Source organism: Phyllostomus hastatus, unplaced genomic scaffold, assembly GCF_019186645.2.
Source record: "Phyllostomus hastatus isolate PE091 unplaced genomic scaffold, TTU_PhHast_1.1 phas_contig_58, whole genome shotgun sequence".
Taxonomy (NCBI): domain Eukaryota; kingdom Metazoa; phylum Chordata; class Mammalia; order Chiroptera; family Phyllostomidae; genus Phyllostomus; species Phyllostomus hastatus.
Window position 1 is genome coordinate 40,185,066 of NW_025333916.1, and position 15,749 is coordinate 40,200,814.

At 38.0% G+C, this 15,749-nt stretch overlaps 1 protein-coding gene across 3 annotated transcripts in view; it reads right to left on the reverse strand.

Moving 5' to 3' along the window:
* CTNND2 (catenin delta 2) overlaps positions 1–15,749 on the reverse strand; it is an 830,908-nt gene that overhangs the window by 517,906 nt on the left and 297,253 nt on the right. For all 3 annotated transcript variants that reach the window (XM_045848256.1, XM_045848255.1, XM_045848257.1), the window contains one exon: positions 15,595–15,707. In XM_045848256.1, coding sequence (XP_045704212.1) covers positions 15,595–15,707 — 113 coding nt within the window. The remainder of the gene's footprint in view (positions 1–15,594; positions 15,708–15,749) is intronic.

Sequence of the window (15,749 nt, forward strand, 5' to 3'; positions counted from 1 at the left end):
GCAGTGCACTCAAGGGCTGGTGTTGGGTCGATCTCTTATTTACGTGGAAAAGAAGGAAACTGAAACTCTACCTTTTGCTAGGTTAAAAAAGTCAATTATCCATATACTAAAGAATTTACTGTAAGAAGGTATAACTTTGCAATTATTTAAATACCGGAAATTGTTTTAATGTTGTTTTAGCAGGTAAGATTTCTTAAACAAGATTCCAAAACCATAAATCCTAAAAACAAACAGACTGATCAACTGAACAACACTAAAAATGAGCACTTCTGTTCACCAGTGGATGTGATAAGAAAATGAAAAAAAAATTGTGAAAAGATGGCTATAACATGCAGCAAACAAAAGATCAGCACCCAAATATATTGAAAATTAAAATAACTGAGAAAAAGAAAAAAACACCAATAGAAAACATACAAAAGACATAAATACACATTTAATGGAAGAGTAAAAATGAGTATTTAAGAAGTTTATAAAAAGTGCTATTAGTGCAGAAGTCAGGGAGATGCATTCAACCTTCAAACCCATCAGATTTGCCACAACAGCACCAACAAATACCTTGGAAAGAGCAAGTTTTGGGGAGTAAATGGAGAAACGGAGTACTCATTGCTGATGGGAATGTAGGTTTCTACAGTGGCATTTGAAAGTTCTTTGGCATTATGGAGAAATTGAAGACATTCAAATCCTACAAGACGGCTAGCACTTTTCTGTGCACACCCAAGACAGACACATGCACACCCTCACGAGGAGTCGTACAGAATAATGTCCCAAGCCATATGTTTCTAAAAGCAAACCTGCAAACTCTGCACATGTTCTTCTCAGGAGACAAGATATGTGCATTTGTCATATTCACAAGCTAAACTTGGAGGCATCAGTTAAAAAAAAGTCATAATCTACAAGCACCCAAATCAATAGGAAAAAAAATTCCAAAAAACATTACAGCTGAGTTTTAAAAAAGCATGTTGTAAAAAAATGTAACACGTGCATGTAAGATCCACAAACAGGCAGACCAAATAATATCTTGCATATTGGGATGCATACATGTGGGGAAACATAAAGAAATCCACAAAAGAATAAACACAAAATTTGGTCGAGTGTTTGCTTCCGACTTAGAGATAGTGTGAGGGAAGGGCAGAGAAGAGTCTCCAACCACTGATCAAATTCTATCCCTCAGTGTGGCGATGGCTTTTTTAAAACCACACATATAAAAATATCACTAATTCTCTACTGTATGTACTGTAGAATTTGTAATACTCTATATGCCACTATCTTAAAATAAAGGATTTGTTTCTAAAAATTTTGTATAGTCTTAATTTTTTAAATTACTAAAGTCCTATTAGCAAGTGATAGCATTTTAAAAATAGACCATCAGTCCATTTTAATGGAATACTTTTATTTGAAAGTATCTTATTTTATCATTGTGTTCAATTAGCATCCCAGAGTTTTATTTGGTTTGTACTTTTCTAACTGAAAATGAAAGAATTCTCCCTGGGAATAATAATGCAAGTTAAATCTTCTGAGAAAAATGGTGACTCAGATCTGCTGGCAAACACACTGCCATCTCCTTTATAACTTATTTCCTAAAATCCCCTTATTTTGAAGTTTTAATATCTCTTTAAAAACTTTCAAATATTCTTAGGAACTTCATTTCTTCATTAGTTTATAATTCCTTTGTTCTGATTCCATGAGTTGCACATGAAACTAAGTTCTGATTGATGTTTTCCCTCTGGAATGTTAGTTCATTAGCCAAATATAATAAGTATATGAAATGGTCAGATTTAAGCTTAAAATACACTTTTGTGTTCTACCCCAAAGGATAGATTAAATAGAATTGAACTAATTTAATTCTCTCTCTTGAATTTTGATCCTGCATTTGCTGTTTCCTGGGAGCATTAAGGGGTCAGTCAGGCACATGAACATTAACTTGATTTTAACATTTTGTTATAGACACTAAGGAGAGGAGTTTGAATAAGGCAATGACCCTGTTCACATTCCTACTAAGTAAAGTCATATCCTAAAGGCAGTGTTAAGACTATAAGCTACATGAGGGCAGAGCATTTGCTTTCCTCCTTAGAACTGTACCTAGTATCTGTTACACACACATAGTAGACCCATGACAGAGACACACTCCTACATGTTGAATGAATGAATGAATGAGTGAGTGAATGAGTGGATTAATGAGATCTCACACTCCTTCCCGCCATAAGGAAGGAACTTCACAAATCCATGTATCTATAGATGTTTTCTTGTTTTGCTGACCCCAGCAACCTATCCACGTGCGTGTGCAATGCTTCTCTAAATTAGGGACAAGACTGTCAGAATTCAGCTTTTAGATACGAGTTCCAGAGGAAAACCCTTAGCTTCCACAATCCATCAAAGACCCCAAGGATTTAAAAAAATGCTAACAATTCCAATGTTTAGGTAATATTGGGGATTTTCTCTATTCCCTCCTTCATCTCTTTGGTAAAGTTCTTTTCTAGTACCAGGTTACAAAGGCATTTAATGAAACTTATTAACAGTAGGACATAGACACTCAAAATTACAGTGACCTTGAACTACCATCCTCTTGAGGGCAAATATAATTTTTGCCGTGATGAAACCTTGTCCTAAACAGTGTGATGCTTTGGTGAATCAGGACTACATAATTACATACACATTGTTCACCCATTACTTTAAAAACGCCTCTTTACTGTGGCATTCCCTGGCAGAGAATGGCAACAGTCAGACTACTCGGTCTTCAGTTAAACTGAATCATCATAACCACCCATGAAATAAAGGAAAAAGAAGAGAAGGTGTAAAGAAGCAGTATCTCTCTCTGAAGGCGAGGGCATTTCCTAACTACTTGTGCATGTGAGGAGTCAGAACTGTAATAGTCCTGGCCATTAATTAATTAATTAATTAATTAATTAGGAAGAGGACCAACCCACATATATTGAGTATTTTCTCAGCAACAAACACTGTTATTTGTTTTAAACACATTTTCATACTTATTCTTACAACAAACTCAGGTACAACAACAAAGGTAGGCATTGTTCTCCGCAATATACAGACAGATACAGGGAGTTTCTGGAGGACCGGTGTATTTCCCACTGTCACCCAGATGGCAGTAAGCAGAGCTGTGATTCAAATCCAAAACTTACAGGTTCCAAACTCTATTGTCTCCAATAGCACTCTGCACCACCTCCTAAAACTAGAGCTTACATATTTGTTGGGCAGTTATGATATAACAGGTAATATATGTGTCCCCAAAGGCAGATTGAACCTCTTTACCTTAAATGAGAAATGTCAAAATGACAGTGAGTCCTTCACAGGTGGAGGCTGTCGCTTACCCATTAGAGAGAAGGGTAATTGCTAAGTTTTGAGTCAAGTTGGCAGCCAATCCCTTGGATAGAGCTTTCCAATAAAATCTTGCTGAGAGTTACATTCTCAGAGAGTGTGTAAGACTAAGCAACAACGTGTGACGATTTTCGAACTTCCTCAGCTCTTGAGGTACTAAACAAACAGATGTTTGACAGGGCTGGGGCTTATGAATACAGCTTTACTGTCAACAAATTAGGCAACATCTTTGCTGCCTGCTGCTAACACAGCACTCTCTTAAATTTAAAATTCAATGATAGTTTCTCCTGGATAAAAGGGAATTAGGATACATTCACATACATAAAATCAAAGAAATCAAAGGTTCCTTGTTGAAAATGGGCAATGCTTGTGGTATAAGCTAAGCTCACAGTGTTGGCCTCGCTTACCAAATGTTTAAAATTTGTTCTGAAATAATTTTGCACTCCTATGCTGCATGTTTTGATACAAATGTGTCCCTGGACCTTCCCAACTCTGACTCAGAAATCAATGGGAATGCGCAGGCCCTTGGTGGCAGTTTTCTGACCTATCTCCTGACAAGAGTTGCCGTCTTTAACTTGTGGCAGCCTCCACGAGCTTCAGTCCATCCTCCACGCAGCTGGCTGATGCAGAGCTGATGTCACCACCTCCTTGTTCTCCTCCAGGTTCTACCACCCAGTCCACAGAATTGAGTTCTCTGGGTCTCTGTTCTGACCTATATGGCTGCTCACAGAATGGTTATGCCTGTGTGCACCTTTATCTGACACCACTCCACCCTTTGGGCTTGCTCTTCCAACCACACTGATTCCAAACTGACTCCTGTCTTTCTGACTTTCCACTTTCCCTGTGAGCAATGCTTTTACCCCATTCCATTCCCTGCCAATGTTTCACATCACTGACACACAAGTATCCCTCTGTGAAACCGTCCCTGGCATGACTTCCTGTGGGCTTCATGGCACCAAAGCATTTTATCATGTTTTCTGTGCTTAGATGTCTCTCTGTATTTGACAGTGACCCCCTGGAGGCCAGGGGCTGCATCGTGTTCATGTTTGAAGCACAAGGAGTGCTTACTAACATGGTGGGCCCCTAGAAGTATGTTATAATTTTTTTAATGGGACTAATGATTATTTCTTAAAAGGCCTACTGCAAAGGATTTCTCAGTGTGAAACCCTCTGTTCCAGTCTCCTAACTTTACCCCAGGATTTAGACAAACTAGAAACACATCTAGACCCTCTAAAGCAATTTACAACATACTTATATATTTCTTTAAGGCTGCATGTTCCCAAATATAAAGTTCATGTCTTGACATAACTGGAAATTCCCATATTGAAAAAAAAACTATTTACACACACAGATAGACACCTATGTGCCTTCCACTGAAGCATGCAATCTATTTGGTAATGTCTTACTATCCCCACTACTTACTTAGACTTATTACTTAAGTTCAAATAATGCCCCCTTCTTAAAACATTCAGATGTGACTTACTGCCTATAATGCAACATTGGAATGAGATGAAGAGCACAAGAGTAGAGCTGGAACAAACCTAGACACTCATCTTTTCCTATTTTAAGGTGAGAAAACGGAGGCCCAGAAACCCCAAATGACTTGTCCCAAGCCACACCTTGAGTGCGCAGGTGCCAACACCATGCTCCTCTCACCCCTACTAGAATATTCTTCCCACTATACCCCTGCTGCCCTTTTCTTATTATTAGATTGAACACACAATGTTCATAGTGTTTTTAGCAAGCTGTCATCGTCTCAGTTTTGATGATTCAAGTTCTTTCTTCTTTGTGAGTCAAATGCTCATTGTTATTTTGTCAGTTGAAATATCACCAGTTAGCAATTCTCTAAAATAAGTACAAATGAACAAACAAATATAGGGTCTGGCACAAATAGCATCCCTTTTTAATTACAAAACCATAAGCATGTAATTCCAACATAACAATATCACACTCAAGCACACCATGTGATATTTTAGGTGAAATGTTCAAATTTAAACTATAAATTATTACCCATATTATTACCCTACCAACCACACTCAAACAGGCCGTACTTCTACTTTACCCTGTACGAAGCAATTTAGTAAAAGTTTTGCACCCATGGCATCTCAGCAAAGGAAGAATAAACATGATGGATACACAAATGCCTTCATCAACAGGCACTTCCATTTTTCACAGTATCTATCCACATAAGCCACACGGGAAAGCAACGAGCATGCATCTTTCGGCAATGTATTCATCTCTTGCTGTTCTCTGAAAAATATCTATTGAAAGAGTCACTAACTTCTGTATCTTAATTTACTAAGCATTTTCTGTCATACATGTTACCCCTGCAATCTTGCTCTTTTTTTAACAATGATACAACATCACAAGTATTACCTGTGGCTCCAGCAGTGGGCACAGACACATGTTATGTTGCACCATGTGAATGAAAAACTGCTTTGAATTTCTGTTTCTGTGTGGTGTCGGTTTCTGTGTGGTTTTTAGTCTATGTTATAAAGGAGACTAATCAGCGCTATCCTATACATCATCTGAGCCCATAGTTAGAGGAGCCATTTTATAATCTTTTGTAGAAAAATTAGGAAGGAGACTTCAAAAAGATTATCTGTATATTCTTCAAAAATAAAAAATGGATATGATTAGCTAGTAACTGCAAGATGATGCTTTATTTACATTTCTCATTTAATCTTTACTAAATTACAGAGGAGCATTATTCCCATTTGAGTGGATAAGAAAGATGAAATTCAGAGAAGTTAGCAAAGTTAGGCAATACTATAAAAACACAAGAATGATATTTAGCTCTACATTGTAAAACTGCAAACTTCATATTTCAGCCTACAAGTTAAAAAGGCTCTAAGGATAAGAGAAAATATGAAGAATTTTCTAGACTAATTAAGTATATAAATGTTCAGTTCTTTATGAACCAGAATATTAAATTTCAAAATATATTAGAGTTAGTTTTCCTAAAACATCTGTTCTATAATGCAAAACCTCTAAGTAAAATTTGGTACATGGTCATTATATGTAAAGTTAATTAGTTTTTATATATTTCAGAAAAAAAGTCAGGCAAAATTGATGCAAAAGTGTTGATAGAGTAGCTGATATAAAACATATATCAAGTGATTATAAGTCTTCGGCATTCAACTTTTTTGGGGACCCACATCAAGTTCTCGGGACAGCTGCCTCTTGAGTACACATCGCACCATCTATGAACTAGGAAGCGGGCTCTCAGCAGACATCAAATTTGCCTGCGCTGTGATCTTGGACTTCCCTGCTCCTAAAATGTGAGAAATAAATTTATTTTATTTGTGAGTCACCTAATCTATAGTACTTTTTAATAGCAGCCTGAAAAGACTAAGACAATAGGATAATTAGCATTTTATAGACATAAGTATTAGTATAATTTGTCCTTTGGCAATTTGCAAGAGAATACTGAATGATTACTCTGGATGTATTTAAAAAGCAATAACAATATATACTATTAACACCCTTTACCTCACTTGTCTAAGAATAAATCTCAGAAACATATTCAGATGAAGAACTTCAAAACAGCTCTCATCACTGGAATAGGGAGTGGAGGAAGAAAAAGAAGCACAAAGTAAGCCCGAAATTGTTTGTATGCCCAGGGTGAAAATGGACTGGAGTAATTTAGATAGTTTTACAACATAATTCAAGACACCATTTCAGGCTGAACAGCAGCATTGGCGGTGAGGCATACTAACATGGGGACTCAGGGAACCAAGATGCCCGGGGTCAAAAGTCGGTGTCTGGTCGCTAGGTATTCGGGGCTGGGAAAGTGAATTTTCCTCTCTGGATCTTAGTGTTCTCATCCACAATGTTAAATTACAAGACGATTCACAGGGTTCACTAGGAGTAAATGGTACAATCTACATAAGCCAGTTAAGGCTGTGCCTGGTCTATGGAAATCGCTCAATGAATACTGCCATTATAATTATTAAAATTGTCACTAATATTGCTATTGCTGTCACTATTATCATCATCTTCTTAAGATCAGAGTGAAAGTACGAGACCAGGTCAACCACAGTTCCACATGTAGAGTACATCAAACCGACAGGTCCTGGCATCCAGGGTACCATTTAACAAGAAGACTAACTAGAATGAATAGTGAAATGTAATTATTCTGGTCTGGCTTGGTCAGAATAGTATATAATATTTGATATGAATGATAATATATTATATGTATATTATATATAAAAGACATATATATTCAAGGATATAGAGAGATGGAAACATTTATAGATAAATAAAACTGGCAAACTTTCTGAAACAATACCAATGAGAATAAGAACAGCAGTAAAATTACTGTATACTTATTCATCCATTTATTCAGTTGGCATTGATCAGTTACGATGTGCGGGTCATTCTTGGGCATGTACTCTGTCCCTGTGCTTGAGAAACTGGAGAGCAGTGGAGAAAACAGAAGAGGGACAGCACCTGCGTGCAGTTGTTGAGAAGGCTCAGCAACATCTCACTGTCCGTGAGGGGAAGGCACCGGCTTTAATCCAGGTTGTAAATTTTGCTACAGGGTTAGGAGTTTCAAGGACTCTAAGGTACTACAGAGAGGGCTCAGCATAGTGACTTGGACTCTAGGCTAGTTGGGAAAGGCTCAGAGTCCTGCCAACTGGGGGAAAAAAAGAAGCACTAGAGAAACGGTGCATCCCAGTTAAACGAGGAATACCTGTAAATGTTCTGGCTCCTTCTGAACGAGAAAGAGATCTGTCTGAGTGGAGACCTGGGCGGGAATGGGATGGTGCTGTGAAGCACGAACTGAGTCCTGAGGACCTAGAAAACATTCGAGTGTTCTAGAACATCCATCCTAATTTATGCAGGAAAAGGGGAAAAAACTGTAGCAGGGAATCCTAAAAGAATAATCTCAGTATTAAAAATAAGCTATAAGAGGCCAGGAAATTGAAACATATAAGTGAAAGATGGTTGTACAAAAGTTAAGAAAGACAGGGGTTCACGAAGGGACTTAAGCAAACCAGGACTATTCAGGAATATTCTTGAGGAAGGTTCAGGCTCTGGAATTTAGAATAGAAGGAAACAAGAAAAACACTTGTTTTAAAATAATAATATTGGCAATGTAGATAATGCTAAAATATGTCTACAGTTTTTATATTTTGTTCTTTTCTCTGTTTTTCTAATGAAGCAGACATTCTAAATGACTTCACAAATACCACTGTAATGTTAATTAGATTACCAATTCAATAAACTAAATGTCTCATTTAAATAAATCAGCATGACTTTGTTGGAAGAGTAGTATTTTAACCACATGAGAAATGATTATGGGAACAAACAGCTATTTTTTTTATTTAAAATTAAAAATATATTTAATGAAAAATAAAATTAAAAAATAATTCAATTGAAAGTGATTTTTTAACTGGCAAACATCTATCTATTAGTAGTAAGAATCTAGAATTCTGACTAAGTGTGGTTTTTTAACCTTTGGCTAGATGACTGTGTTTGGAGATATGTATATATGTATAAATGGAAACATAATAAAAATTTTTAAAACCTAAAATGTTAAAGTAATTATCTAAGATACTTGACTTTTTAAATAAAAATAATTATTACTTTATTTAAAAAGAATAAATGTCAGGATCTACTTGTTTAAATATCATGTCTTATAGAAAAAATAAAAATGCACAAAATGTATGATTTTGAGAAACAGTTATATTCATATATGATTTATTTACTTAAGAAAGCTCAGTCAGCATGCATTTAAATAAGTACATTTCACTCTTGTGACACCACAAGCGTCACTCTGTGACTACTTGACTTGTATTTCTTCACCACTAACTAACTTAACCAGAAATCAGCATTTTCTCTAAACTACGTCTGGCCTCTTTGTAGGTATGAAAAAGATCTGAACACTATTTATAGAACTGTTGGCATTTGGGCTCACAAAACTTAGTTAATAAAGGGAGCAACCTTTCATAACAGTTATAACATGAATTCTTTTTGTATTCCACTCTCCAAAATATGGCAGAGTTTTCTGAAAATGTGTTGGCAAGAAATTCAATAGTTCATCTGTGGGAAAGAAAGAGCATGTTCTTATGTGGAGCAAGATATTTTCATGTATATAGTACATTTTGTCATTTTAAATATACGAGGTCTGTCTGGAAAATCCAGGCATTGTTAATATAATGAGAACGGTTTGTGTGACATTGATGTAACCTGGCAGCCAAGGAGAGTAGACTGGATCGCGCATGTGTGAACAATGACAACTGCACTGTACTAGTCAGTGGGGGTGGTAGATGCCATTGAGTGAGCCTGTGTACTGTGGGACCATCACATTCAAAACGAATGACCAAGTAGAGCAATGAGTCTGCATCGAATTTTGCGTTAGGCTTGAACAGTCCTCCACAGAAAGTATTCGGATGATTCAGAACGCTGCAACTATGGGCAACTGGTGATTGGCAGCTTCATAATGACAACTCACCCACTCATACATCACATCTCATGCAAAGTTTTTTGGTGAAACATCAAATCACCCAGCCCAGATTTGGCACCCTATGACTCCTGGCTTTTCCCAAAACCAAAATCACCTTTGAAAGGGAAGAGATTTCAGACCTATGGTGAGATTCAGTAAAATATGATGGGGCACCTGATAGAGAACTGCGTGAGGTCCCAAGCTGCCTAACTTGAAGGGGGCTGAGGCTTCATTGTCCAATGTACAATGTTTCTTGTGTCTTGTATCTTCTTTAATAAATGTCTCTATTGCATTGCATGGCTGGATACCTTCTGAACAGACCTCACATATATAATTCCAATCATTCTTGGGTATCTACATTATAAAAATGATGAGACTAAAATGATTACTTTATTTAGTTGTCCTTATTCTACATGAAATAACAACTCTATTCCACATTCAAATACCTCCACTTCTTAGAATCAAAATAGCACATCATTTTGATATGTAAATCCAGATGCATGTAGTACATACATGATGAATGACACTGGATATATAAATTAAACTTCTGAATGTAATACAGACAGTCACAGAGTAAAAGTTATCTTCTCTAAATAATCTTTCATAATTCAACTTGCTATAATATACAGAGTGAGGCAAAAGTAGGTTTACAGTTGTGAGTACAGGAAACAATTTATTCTTATATAATTATTTATTAAGTATTGTATTATTTTCCATACAAAAAACTGAAAACCTACTTTTGCCTCATCCTGTATTTCTAATACAAAGTATTGAAAAGCATTGTGTCATTTGTAAGGAGTAGGGAAAAACTTAGACCATGAGAAAATAGGAACCTTGCCAGCTACAGTCAGGAGATTACTAGGTTACTGAACAAACATCCTGCCTTCCCGCCTTGTACAAGAATGCTTGGTTTGAAATTCCCGCACGCAGTCTTTGTAAGTGAATTGCTAACTGCCACGTCTGCTTCTGTATAACGCTTGCTTGCCCACCCCTATATAAGGACGTAGTTGTAAGAACTCGGGGCGTCTCTCATTTGCAGCCCCTTGTGGGTACCGTGTCTCTGGACACTCTGAGAGTTCGCCCCTGCACAGGTTAAACTTGGCCAATAAAGTAACATCCTTGATTCCCTGAAAGTCTCCGACATTTGTTCTCGCGTTTGCTGGATGCAACATCATTCTCTATTACTGAGTAACCAACTACTATCAACTGAGAAACTTAAAACAATGTCCACTTTTTTTTTAGCTTATAGTTTGTAAGTTTTGTAAAGTTAAGTTACGACACAATTGGGTTCTCTGTTTAGGATCTTGCAAGGTTTTCACCAAAGTTTCTACTGAGCTACTGTCCCTTCTGGAGGTTCTGGGGAATAATCTACTTCCAAATTCACTCAGGGTGTGAAATGAACTCAATTCCTTTTGGTTATAGGACTGAGGTCCTCTTCTCTTTTTTGGCTGTAAGTCAGGGGTTTGTCCTAACCTTCTTGAAGCCATGTGCACTGCTATCCACACCAGCAAGGAAGAATTGATCATGTTTAAAATCTCTGTAGCATTGAATCTCGGATTCCCTTTGTCTCTGAGCTCTAGACCACTGTCATCCTCTTCCTCATCACATTCATCTACAGTCTTCCAAGAGTCAGGTCTTCTTTAGGAGTTTATAAGACAGGTCCAAGTGTGATACGAATCTGTTTCTCTCCCACTATGATCTTAGTGTCCATTAGAATCAAGGAGTGTGAGTAGACATCAATTTTGTTGCCCTTAAGTTTTCAATAGCAATTGAGAAATCCGTACACATCTTTTGACTCAAGGTTAAACTATTCTGTGGCATGGAACTTCTAGAAGGCTCAACAGAGTCTCATCCCCAATACTTTGTTAAGTTCTGATGACTCCCAAGGAAGGGACACCTGGCCTTGTTTGGACTGGTCAAGAAGGCATTCAGAAAGGTATAGGACCTCAGTGGAGCATCTAGTCCAAAGGAGGAGGGGGGCAGGCAAAAGGGGGAGCATATTCTAGATGGAAGGGATCACTCAATCATAGACACTGAGATGGGAAAGAACGGTGTAGTTCTGAAATTGCAAAAGTGGGAAATAAAGGTCCCTCATAGACATGGTTCTGATTTATGCAGGATTCAGATCAAAGTCATACCCCATGGAAAATAGGTCTGTGCAGACTACAACCAGAGAGCTAAGTTAAGAGTGCAGTCACAGGGGTCTGTGGGAAGTATGACAAGGGCATGGGCACAGACAGGTCCTCAGGCCATTGGACTTACAGAAGCAATGCAGGGGGCCCAGTCTGGGACGGAATAATGGCTTATAGGACTGTTAGACCAAGACCTCATCGATGAGCCTTTGCCTGAGGGATGGGTGTAATCCAAGTAATCCCAACTGGCCGGAGGGTGGGAGTGGGTTACTAGCAAGAGGGGTTTGATCGTGACCCTAAATAAAGGGCATTATCAGTATAAATAATGTTGTAGCCTCAGATCTGGATGGTTCTGAGGAATCAGGGAGAAAGTATGGAAGAAAACTAGTTGTACGAAGGGAGAAGAGTCCAACAGCTTAGAGTAGTTTGGCCTGAAAACAGAGTGAGGAAAGTCAAAATAGGAAGAAATGGAAGAATAACAGCTGCAGTGGGAAGCATCAATTATTTCTTTGTGGAAGAATGATAACACTTAAACAACCACTAAATGACCAGAATTCTGGAAGTTACGATATGCATTTGGGTGTTTAGAAAAGTCTGTGAAGAGCTGAAGAGATCACAATGGTCCTATTTGTAGTTACTTCTATCTTAGATACTTGAATGCAGAAGCTGATAGGCTGCAACAATGGATGGCCCAGATTCTCCCTCCTCCAAACTTTCAGTGCTCTCATTCCTTATTTGATTGACTGGTATGAAGTTGACTGTCATAAGTGCATACCAGCAACATGTTTTCAGTAAGTTTAAACTGTCAGTGTGACTACCAAGAAGAGGTCTTGAGAATCAAATGAAGCAATTACCTATTACCAGGTTAAGGCAGAAGAAAACCAAACTATAATTGTCAGTCATTTTTACCATTTACATAAAAAGTATGAAAAGTATTTGACTTTGCTTTATTTTTTTTGTGTGAAACTCTCTTACCCCTCCTTGTATCCCTAGGAAATATGAAACATCTAAATTATCAGACTTCTTTATCTGTTTTCCTTTCTCAAAAGTTGTTTATATTCTATTTTTTAAAAAATATCCCTTTTGATGTGCTAACTAGGTTTGTCTGTCACCCTTAATAAAGACTTGAGTTTCCAAAGGTGAATTTCTGAAGCTGAGCAAACGATGAGGTTATGACCAAAAAGAACACGGCAGGGATGGACTGGGTTTTCTCCAGTGAAATATCAGTAAGTTGCTTATACTACTGAAATGCAGATTCATACCTTAGAGATTTCCAAAGTACAAAATAATTAAGCTTGATGAAGACTGAATATTATAGAGATATAAGGTGGGGGAATAATGAGGCAGTGGCACTATTACTTAATATACATTTAACACAGAATCACTGCTAATGTACTGTGAGCTGTGAGCTAAGGATACAAGACAGAGTGTGGAGAACCAAACATCACCATGGATAATGTTTCCATCTACTTTGGTAGTTCACCAATGTGTTCTATCCAAGACACTTTGGATCCGAGAAAAGAAATTGACTCAATCATTTCAAGTGCAAGCGGAGGAGATTTTATAAGTATTTAAAAGGAAATATCATGGATGCACCATCTGTGATGTTGCCAGTCCTAGTGATAACAACACTGGTCTTAACTCTCAGGAACAATATGGTCTGTGTCTGTCGAACTGCCCTCTGTCACCACAGACTCCTCCATTAACACTCAAAGCATGTGGCTCCATCCTCTAGCACTTACCACAGGATGTCACAGATTTGGGGTTACTTATTTTACATTGTAAGGAGTAAGAGCCTATTTTTTTACAGGCCTGTCACTGGAGGGACTTCCCTGGGCCTAGACAGACATTTCTGATCCAATCAGAAGCTGCGGATCGAGGCACAGAATACAACGTGGTCCCCCAGACCTCCTCTTCCCAGGGGCTTGGAATTGGAGAAACAAAATTAAAGATGCACAGTATGCAAAAATAACACACAGAAAGATTAGGAATATGAATTCCACAGGTAATCAGACCAGTAAGGAAACAACTGGTTTCAAAGCTAAATAGATATTAATTTGGTGGTGTTTATGAACCCCAAAATCCAACAAGCTTAGCTTCTGAAAAGGTGTTCAGCAGTAAAAAAACAGCTCTTAAGTACATGTAGTAATAGAAATACACTCTTAGAAATATTAATTTTCTTCCTGCCTTAGACTCACTACTTTCCACCAGTTAACCTTCTAAACATAATTTCCAGTGGACACAACTTACTTTTCCTTTTTCTTGTCCATCCTCCTTCCAGTAACTTGGGAGTTCAGACAAGTCTGTGATGAGCTTAAGAGATCACAATTTACTACTGCCTGCTTCTTGCTGCCAAGGTACTACAGAAGTGGATATGCTTCCACATGCTCCAAATACGGCTTTGCAATTGACAATGATACCCATTCATGTGATGATTTCTATTTAAAGGTTTACCACTGTTCAATGTAGACAAGGACAATGCTAAAAAACTAATGGCAGGTGCCGCCAAAGTGCAAATTTACTCTTGCGATGATAAATGCATTAAAGCGATGGATAATGATGTTTTAATTCTTTTGTGGCAGCAGGTAGCTAAGGGCTCACCAAACTCAATCTCCTGCTTCCTCAGCAGAGTGGGTATAGGCCCCAGGACTAGGAATCCCTGCCCCACTCCCATCTGTGAGCGGCCATGTGACTGGTTCTCACCAATGGGCTGTGGGTATAGTGATGTTTTTGACAATGAGACCATAAGGGTTCTCAAGAGAGAAGCTGGGTCCTTGCTCATGATACAGAGGGGAAGCAAGGAAGCAGTTCCCTGACCAGCGTCCCCTACCTCCATCTGTTGCATGAATGGGCAGCAGCCTGCTCTTGTGTTAAGTTACTATAATATTGGAATTTATTTGCAACAGTAACTTCTGTTTCCTTAATCAAGACTCTTCCCTAAAAATGCAGTATCAAAAACAATGTAGAACAAGAGGACAGAAAAGTACAGTGCATTTCTGAGAAACCAAAGTTGACAAACTGAGCTATATGTATGTTTATCTCTCTCTCTCTCACACACACACATACATGTGCACACTTGCATTTTTAAATAGAAAAACAAAGTCCTAAGGTGGATCATTTACTCTGTGGCCAAATGACTACATTTTGTTTTGTTTTTACATTCATAACTTCAAACTAACCCCTAGCTGAATAACCACTCTATTTATGAAATTGAAATAGTTTTACACCTGGCAATTAAATGTGTGGTTGACATGGAAGGAGCAATTTTATAATTTAGCATTCTATATTAGCAAACAATAAGGGTTACATCAGAATATTCTCTCATTTCCAGAACCTGCAACTCCGGATCATTCAGAAAAGATGAACAAACTGGGAGATTGTGGTATGACATCTCCTGACTTCAAGCAAGCTGACCAAATGAAGAGCCTTCATTTGTGTAAAATCATGCATATTTGCACTCAGGGCAGGGCCTAATTTTGTTAAAAGTTTCAAGGACAAATAAGGCCATTTCAGAGAGCTTTTGAACATCTTAAATCAGGTCAGTTGCAATTCCTTTCCAACATCTGACTGACTGAATGTTCCAATTCTACTGCCAGCTTTGTAAGGAGAAGATAAACACCACAATTTACTTTCACTGCAACGCAAAGCACAGGCCACGGAGAGCGGGGCGCCCAGTACCTGATGCTGCTCATGCTGCCGGTCTCCGACCCCAGCTTGCATCGCTCCAGCTGGCTGGCCACGATCTGGCGCTCTGCCTCCAGCTCTCGAGTCAGTCTTTCAAACTGTAATTCCTGAAAGAGAACCACCAAAAAGATGAATTCTATTGTTTACGT